We start from the raw sequence: 9,035 nt of genomic DNA on the forward strand, positions 1-9,035 counted from the left end.
GGTCGGCGGTGCCGGAGCGAGGGCCGGCGCAGGGGAAGGGGCTGCCCGTGTCCCGCCCCGCTGCTGGCAGCCACCGGCCGCTGCGGGCCTCGCCGCGCCGGGCTGCGATTAGTTCCTGACGGAGCGCTGCCGGGGGGGCGCAGCCCCTGGAAAGAGGTGAGGAAGAGTTGGGGGTTTTCATGTGCTCCTTATTAAATTGGTGGGAATGGCCCAAGTTGTGTGTGTGGGGGTGACTTGAGCCAGCCTGTTCCAGGCGGCGACTAACGAAGAAGACTGATTGAGGCTTGTTTTGGTGTTATCACAGCAGAAGAAAGCGCAGCTTGTGTCTGAAACGGAGCTGGGCTCTCCGAGATGTGAATAAGATCTTTCACTTAAGGCACGTTGCACTGGTGCCTTTGTAACTCTGCAAACCTACTAAAGCTAAATAGACAAGCTTTATGTATTCGTGGAACTACAGAAATAAGTACATTTTAATAACTACATGCTTATATTCAGAGAAGTCTTACCCAGACAAAAGCAGTTAGAAGGAAGTGAAGAAACAGCAGGAATAGAGGGAGTATGAAAGTAGGTGTGAAGGAGAAGGTGGGGGTCGGAGGAGCAGCCAAGTATCCATCAGGATGGGAAAAAATGTGATTTCTGAGCTTAGAGTAGCAATTCAGTGTGAATGCAGGTTTAAACCAGGTGTGTGAAAGCTTCCTACGGAGCTGCTGTCTGGGACAAATGTGGAAAACCTTTTGGGAATCCACGCTTTGATACGGAGTAAATCAAAGCTGCTTCTTCACAAAAAGTTTGTGACTCAGGCGGGTATTTCTGACCCATTATGATTGCTCATATTTTCTGATAGTGGGGTTGGTCTGCAAAGGGAGGTTACCCAGAAAATTCGAAGCTGTTCCAGTGGGCCAGCTCTGGAGGATGACTAGCTGTGCTTTGAAGCCTGGGAGGATGGTTAGTAAACTTTTTGGACAGCTGTTTCTTGTCTTTCCTTCACGTGTCCTCTTTGCATGGTGCTAGCTGGTAGTGGCACAGGGACCCCAAATATCCTCAAGACAGTTACAATAATGCTGGTCAAGATGGGGGGCCAAAGCAGCTCCTGAGCACCCCAGACCCACTGTCTGTAGGTTGCTTCTGGATTTGGCTGTTTGACCGACACAGTTTCTAGGTCTCATTGTGTTATCTAACTAGTTTCTGAAAGAAAACACCTTGTGACTGATGCTCCTAGCTTGGATTATGCATGAGTCCTCGGAAAAAGACCCGTAGTGGGGGCAACTATAGTGTAGGACTTTGCCTAAAGTGTTTACACCCCAGAGTTCTGAAGATTTCTCATCTTTAGGCGGATTTAAATACATCATCAATGAGCTGCAGATGAGCACAGCGTACGCCTCAGAGGGTGAATGTGAGTGTGGACTGGGACTCTGAGAATAGCGTTTGTGACACAGCTGAGAAGCCTTCAAATTACTCCTGAAAGACCACTGAGGGGGGCCACACGTCTAGCCTCCAGCAGGAGGTAGACATGAATTACTCACAGACATGCAGTCCTCGTTGCAACTCTGCTGGACCTTCAAGCAAGCAGGAGCTTCCTGCAGAGTTGCAGTGTGAAGACAAAGAAGCCTATGAGACCTACTACCAGAAGCGAGGTGAGAGTACAGCTGGGGTGTTTGTTCCCTCCAGTACCAACTTTGACCTGCAGTGTGAAGGTAAAGATTTAGAGCACTGTTCCTCTGAGCGGTCCAAGAAGCCATGGAGAAGACTACGTGACGATAATGAAAATACGGTTCTTGCTGATGTGTTTGATGAGGATCCGGAGCCTGTCTCTGAGGAAGCTTTGCCGTATCGGTGCAAGAAGTGTGGTTCCTCTTTCCAGGGTATGAGTGAGCTGCAGGAACACAAGCGAACTCACCTTGTGGAAAACTCATACCGATGTCCCGTCTGCGCCAAAGAGTTCTTCCGCGCGGCAAATTTGCGGATGCAGACTGTCTATTTTCTACGTATATGATAATAGATGATTGTGTTTCTCCTGCTGCCTAACTAATAATCTGTCCTATTCTTTTAATCAGGAAAAAATCTTCCCTGTGATCTTATGTTAATATCAGAAAAGAACTGTAAAGAGAGCTGAGAATGAGAGGGACTCACCATGAAAGACCTGAAGTTCTTGGTACACACATCATCAGTGAGCTGCAGATGAACACAGCGTACGCCTCAGAGGATGAATGTGAGTGTGGACTGTGAGAATAACATTTGTGACACAGCTGAGAAGCCTTCAAATTATTCCTGAAAGACCACTGAGGGGGGCCACACATCTAGCCTCCAGCAGGAGGTAGACATGAATTACTCACAGACGTGCAGTCCTCGTTGCAACTCTGCTGGTCCTTCAAGCAAGCAGGAGCTTCCTGCAGAGTTGCAGTGTGAAGACAAAGAAACCTATGAGACCTACTACCAGAAGCGAGGTGAGAGTACAGCTGGGGTGTTTGTTCCCTCCAGTACCAACTTTGACCTGCAGTGTGAAGGTAAAGATTTAGAGCACTGTTCCTCTGAGAGGTCCAAGAAGCCACGGAGAAGACTACATGACGATAATGAAAATACTGTTCTTGCTGATGTGTTTGATGAGGACCCGGAGCCTGTCTCTGAGGAAGCTTTGCCGTATCGGTGCAAGAAGTGTGGTTCCAATTTCCAGGGTATGAGTGAGCTGCAGGAACACAAGCGAACTCACCTTGTGGAAAACTCATACCGATGTCCCGTCTGCGCCAAAGAGTTCTTCCGCGCGGCAAATTTGCGGATGCACAAACTCATCCATTCTAGTGACAGGCCACACAAATGTCCAGAGTGTGACAAGGGTTTCATTCGCACGGCTGATGTCTGGAGGCACCTACGCAACGTGCACAAGATAGAGCGCTCCATGGTGATCTTGGGAAATGGCATGGCTAGGAACCCGTGGTCGATAGCGCACCGTAACCAGCACGCTGTTGAGTATACTGATCAGCCTTGTGCAGAAAACCAAAAGTCTGAGGAAGACGACTGTAAACCTTTCGCCTGTCCGACGTGCGGCAAAGGTTTCGACAAGCCCAACCTGCTTTCCAAACACAAGGTGATCCACCGGCAAGACAAGCCCTATAAGTGTCAGGAGTGTGGCATGGCGTTCGTCCAGCTGCTCAGGCTGAGGAGACACCAGCAGACTCACTCTGGGGAGCGCCCCTTCTACTGCCAGGAGTGTGGGGGGACGTTCACCCGGCTGGCCTCGCTCCAGCGCCATCACCGCATCCATACTGGAGAGAAGCCCTACTCTTGCAATTACTGTGGTCATTCCTTCACCGAGTCGGGTACCCTACGGAGGCACGAGCGCACACACAAACTGGACAAATCTTGATTCTTAAGATCCGCTGGTGATTGTGGTCTCCTGGGTTGCTTCTTCCCTGAACGAGGCCCAATCAGTTGGGCTGGAGAAAACACTCAACTCCATGCGCTTTGGCCAGTCCAGACCCATTTGCCCAGCAGTGGGTGATAGGGACCACTACATCATGGCAATCTCTGGAACCTGTACTGGTAGAGGTGGCACTCACTGGCTTTAAACTGCCTTTGTATAACCTAATTACCACTGAGTAATGAAATGTGAGACTTGTGAAGACTGAAACCCCTCACATGTGCTGGCATTGTCCAATTCACTGAGCTGGTGATGTGTCAGCTTGGGCTTTTTGCAAGGATTTGTGGGGCTGTGAGACTTCTCCCTGCAGTCTGGGTCACTGGATAAATTGGCCCTGCCCTCTGGAGTGTGATGGCTCTTTGGCACTGGGTTTGGAGATCTGTTGTTGCAGGTCTTTGCTAAGTCAGAACAGTCCCGAGTTGTCCCTCTATCCCTTCTCTTCTTGCATTCTGCCGAGTTTTTCTTTCTAGTACTTTTTTTATTTGGAGGGGAAGTATCATGTCGGTTATTTAAAAAAAAAGCAACACAAACCGCCAACCACAAAACAGTTCCTTAATAAACTCAGCAGTTACCATCTGTATTTCATAAATGTTTCTATCTAAGGGAGTGTCAATCCATTCAGTGTGATTAGTTGAACGTCTGTTAATGATGGAAAGAGAGTTTTATTTTCACTATGACGGTGTATGTTCTTGGAGTGGGGGGTTTGACTATATTTGTGTCTCTGATGAAACCGTGCACTCTAAAGCTGAACAGATGAGTATTAAAGTAGCAAATGTTTGAGAACACAAAATGCAAAGAGCAGGAGAAAGGCCAGATTTAAGCCGCCTTTGCTATTCGTTGCATAGGAGCTGTCTTCATTTAAATATTTCCATGCAAAACTACTGCAAAGAGCCCAGCAGAGGGCTACAAAGATGATCAAGGGAATAGAGCACCTCTCTTAGGAGGAAAAACTGAAAGACCTGGGTCTGTTCAGCCTAGAGAAGATTGAGAGGGGATCTTATCAATGCTTATAAATATTTAAAGGGTGGGTGTCATGAGGATGGGGCCAGGCTCTTCTCAGTGGTGACAGGACAAGAGGCAACAGGCACGAACTGGAACGCAGGAAATTCCATCTCAACATGAGGAAAAACTTCTTTACTTTGAGGGTGACAGAGCACTGGAACAGGCTGACCAGAGTGGTTGTGGCGCGACCTTCTCTGGAGGTATGCAAAACCTGCCTGGACACGTTCCTGTCCAGCCTGCTCTGGGTGACCCTGCTTTGGCGGGGGGGGGGTTGGACTAGATGATCTCCGAAGATCCCTTCCAGTCCCTCAAATTCTGTGATAAGGAAGTTTCTCATAAGAAAACTGTGTTTTGTGTTCAGTGGCATGTGTGAGTACTACCCAAAGTGTCTGTGGGACTCTTTGCTTTGATTTCGATTCAAATGTTACAGTGAAGAAAAATTTTCCTAGAAACCAGCCCCACAGATTCAGGGAGGTGCTGCCTGATGCCCGGAGGCTGTAACTTCCAAGTAAGTATGTGTTGCCTCACTTACGGCAGGGGGATTTTTAACTTTGAAACTTAATAATGACACTTAATTTACTGTTAACCGCTGTGGCGGAAGCATTCATTTTGTCCTTAAGTTGCAGCCCTAATTTCCTTTCCGTGTCAGAAAGCTTTGCTTCCTTTCCTCTGCCAGCTCCTGTAATTTCACTAATTTCTTTCTAACGCATTCTGCCTTTTCAGGAAGAAGTTGTGCAGCGGAGTGAGAGTAAAGCTTCAGGGTAACGTACCTTTACATTTACTACCAGGCTGTTTTATGTAAAGCACAGATTGTGCTGTTTGTTTGCATATTTCATAGAGTAGAAAATGACTGTTGCATTCCCCTGGATTTCTGTGAGGTTACAAAGTCCAAGCTCCATGTCTCAGAACTTGGGCTAAATGTGATGCCGTTTGTGGGTGATGGCTGCTCAGCACCTTCCACCCTGCAACAGCTGAGCAGGTTTTGTAGAGTTGTGGGCGTTGCAGTGATTGATGTGAGGTCCTTGGCTCAGGGCAAGCTGAACCACTGTCCTCAGCAACACTTCAGCTTGATTGTGAATGGGAGACTAATTCTCCCGACCTCACTAATGGGCTGTTTTAATTCCATTCCTCGACTCTCCGTGTTAGGGAACTGATCTGCATCCCATTTCTTAGGGATGTGTTATGTTGATTCTGAAATGATGTGCTCTTGTTACACAGATCTCTCTGCCAGGTTGGCTCTGGATCCTGCACTACAGCTGTGAGTGAGACTTCTCCAAATTTCTCTCTGCAGGTAGATCTTAGGATTCTGAAGGGCTTTTGATGGCACCCCTTAGCAAGGGCTCGGTCTTACCTGCGAGCTGCTTAGCCTCTCTAAGAGGAAGGACCTTTGCATGGAAAAAATTCTTTCTGAAAGGAGACTGTGGGTAAATGATCTGCAGAGAGAGGTCATCAGTGCTGTTCTGCAGGGACCGTGCTGTTCAACAAAATTTGAAATGACCTAGAGAAAGGGCAGATAGCAAGGTGACAAAGTCATTCCAGAAGCTATCATGCATTAAGTTTCTACCCTCATCTTCTAAACCCATTTTGAAGTTGTCAGCTACAGTCTCCCCCTTTCTGCATTCTGCTTCTCCCTTGGGTGTGCAATGCTTTTGCTGTAGGGGGTTTTAATATCCAATTAAGCTGCACCACTACGCACACCTTTATGTTCTGTGACTGTTCTGCTTAGACAGTTGCAGTAATTGGGAACCTCTAGTTATTCTGCTTCTTGGTGTTTGCCATTGGTGGAGTTTGTACCTGTAAGAGCATAATGGTGAAAGTGTTTTGAGCAAAGGTCTGTTTAATGGGAAGAGTAAATGGTTGGTGAAATTAAAACTACTAGGCTTAACTAAAAGGTTATTAAAAAGATACTTGCCTGGAAGGCTGACTTGCATATAAAGTGCTCGGATGTGTGAAAGGAGTAATTAAAATGTGTGATGGTTTCTGGGAAAAGCGTGTTGAACGCTCTTCAAAGAAACTTACACTAACTCCAGTGCAAGTTACAGGAAATCACTTAGAGCTTAATTTAACCCTGAGATCGTCACTTCTGCACTTCACATCTTTAATTATATTAAAAGGTTTGGAAGTCTCTCCCAGGCCCTGACACTCTCAGGGTGTCAGTCTGAGTTGCTGAACGCTTGGAACAGACATGAGGAGCCTTTGCTCCTCATATACCAGTCACGGTAGCTAGCTAGTGAGCAAATACACCTGCTTCATTAGAGGGGTTTTCAAGTGTGTGGTTTCAGCAGCAGTGATTTTTCTTTGTGCAGAGTACAGGTGTATCTGTTAGCTCATTTGTGTCTGTAAAGGCCGTGGAAGAACCCGTTCCCTCTGATGCTGTTCTGTGCAGAGGACTCACTGGCAGTTGGTGAGTTTTTGTGAACAGTGGAATGCAGAAATACCCTTTCCTCTTTGCCATTTTTCCTGTCCCCTCACTGTATCACTTCTGCCCATCTCATTTCCATCACAGGAAAATTGTCTCAAGGGTAAGAAGTTAGAGTGGCTCCAGCACTGAAGACTCCTGGCCCTCACTGAGCTGGAATCACTGGCCAGTCCTTGGGAGCTACAACACTATTTTCTTAACTTTGTTAACAAAGGTGTTGCGTGGAAAATATGCCCGTGCTTGTGTAGTGTAGATGTAGCACCTTTCACAAAGGCTAAACTACTACTGTACAGTCTTTCTGCTCCCCTGCATACCATCATTCTCCTCTTACACTATTGCCTTCTCCCAGCATGGAGGAGTCTGAAGCAGGAGTCCTTGACGTAAACGGGGACCGCTAAGCCATCCATCATTTGTCAATTAATCTGAGCAAAGGGCATTGAAATCTCTGGGGCAGGCAGCTTTTATTTAAAGTGAGCTTCATCATGTGATGATCTGCCTCTGATCTTGTAGAGTTTCTGTTGGCTTAAGGAGCCTCACTGTGGTTTTCCTTCCTTGCAGCCTGAAAACGAGCAGGGGCTGAGATCTTATCAACAGAACGGCAGATAAATAGCATTTCACTAGGATAACATACTGGGAGGAGAAAGGAAAGCAGTGGTTTTATTTTGGTGATCCCAGCTGCGTCGGATGCTTTGAGAAGTTAAAAAATTGTGGGCCTGTGCAAGGCTAGAGTCGTTTTCAAAGAGCAACCAGTCAATGGGTGCTAGCCCATGAAGCAGGTAATGAAAGTCTCTGCACCAGAGCGCAGCCCACCTATAGACTCACTGTGGGGTGGCTGTGCTGCTGAACTCCTCCCTGCTACATGAGAATCTTGTTCTCCAGAGCAGGGTGTGCTCAAATGAATGTGCTCATGCAGTTCATGTAATGGCTTCCCTCTTGTTGATCTGCTAGAAGAAAACATCAGAGCTATCAACTCCTTTTCTCATTAAGAGTGTTATCTCAATTGTAGCTTATGTGCTTCACATCTGAAAGCAGTAGTAGTGATTTGTTCTGAGCAGGTCTGTTTCTGTACAAGCTACCAGCACACATCTTGCTGGCTGCAAGGGACTCTTAAGGAATAGGTCCTTGGTCTTAGAGCCATGCCAGGTACCAGGCAGATAGTCTAGCCACCGGCTTGCCATTTGGCAGCTATTCCCAATAACTACCTGGCGTGTCTTAAAAAGAAACATATTCCTTGATGCAAGGGTGTTCTTTGTTGAGCATGGTACGTTTTACCCCAAAAGGGTCCACATGTTTTGCTGACCTGCTTGCCCACCCTCTGTTTTCCTGCTTGAAAGAAGTTGTGCTAATTTTCTTCTTCCTTGATACTTTGACCATCGTCGCTGCTCCTGAAAATACTGCTGGTGGTGTTGGTAGGGATGGTTTAGTGACTTCAGGTGGGTTTTTTTGGATTACCTGGTGGATTGACAGCAATTTGGAAAGAGGAGTTACTGAAACCTGAGTTGGCAGCAGTCGTTAAAGGATTTGGTCTGAAGACTTTTGCTTGGAAGGTGGTGTGTGTGACAGATGAGTTATTTTCAGGGAGTTGGGAGAAGGTACAATACAGCATTCAGTCTTCCAGACCCCGAGATTGTAGTGCAATCTAACTGACCTTCCTTGTGGGACCTCTTAGGAAGATTGCTAGTATGTATGTCTTATTTTGCATTTAAAAAGCTCTTCGACCAGTTGTTAGCTGGATTTCGTATTTATACCTTGCTTGTTTAAAAAGAAGGTGAACTCTCTTGTGGAAATCTGTCTGCTGACTGTGCCAAATGTTTTGCCCCTGGAGCCTGAAAAAGAGAAGGCATTGATGTTTGCATTGAGAAGAGTCTACTCTAACATGGTCCAATGCAACCCTACGGAGTTACATCTGCTGGGTGAGAGCTGACCTTGCCAGAGAGCATGGCTGTGTTGGAGCTGCAGGAAGATCTGGACACTAACACCACACTACTTTGGCTGCTGGCACCGAATCCAGCAGACTGGGGATGTTTTTCACCTCAGTGTACAACTTTGGGACGTGCTTCCTTCCCAGACAGTTGGGAAGTTGGGGGCTGTGTTTTCCTGAGTACAGAGAGATGGTAACCTGGTCCCATCTTCACCTGCACGTGCAGCAGCGTGTGAGCAGGACAGAAGTGGAGAGCATGGAGAAGGCTGAAGTCCATG

General features: G+C 47.1%; 1 protein-coding gene across 1 annotated transcript; it reads left to right on the top strand.

The window, feature by feature from the left end:
* The first annotated feature begins 2,320 nt into the window (after positions 1 to 2,320).
* ZNF648 (zinc finger protein 648) lies at positions 2,321 to 3,361 on the top strand. The gene has a single exon (XM_014943332.1). It carries the CDS (start codon positions 2,321 to 2,323, stop codon positions 3,359 to 3,361), a length of 1,041 nt encoding a protein of 346 aa, XP_014798818.1.
* The last annotated feature ends 5,674 nt before the right edge of the window (positions 3,362 to 9,035 follow it).

Source organism: Calidris pugnax, unplaced genomic scaffold (genome assembly GCF_001431845.1).
Source record: "Calidris pugnax isolate Ruff unplaced genomic scaffold, ASM143184v1 scaffold63, whole genome shotgun sequence".
Classification (NCBI taxonomy): Eukaryota; Metazoa; Chordata; class Aves; order Charadriiformes; family Scolopacidae; genus Calidris; species Calidris pugnax.

Coding starts and splice junctions, on each gene's coding strand:
- ZNF648 (XM_014943332.1), top strand. CDS start 2,321: ATGAATTACTCACAGACGTGCAGTCCTCGTTGCAACTCTGCTGGTCCT.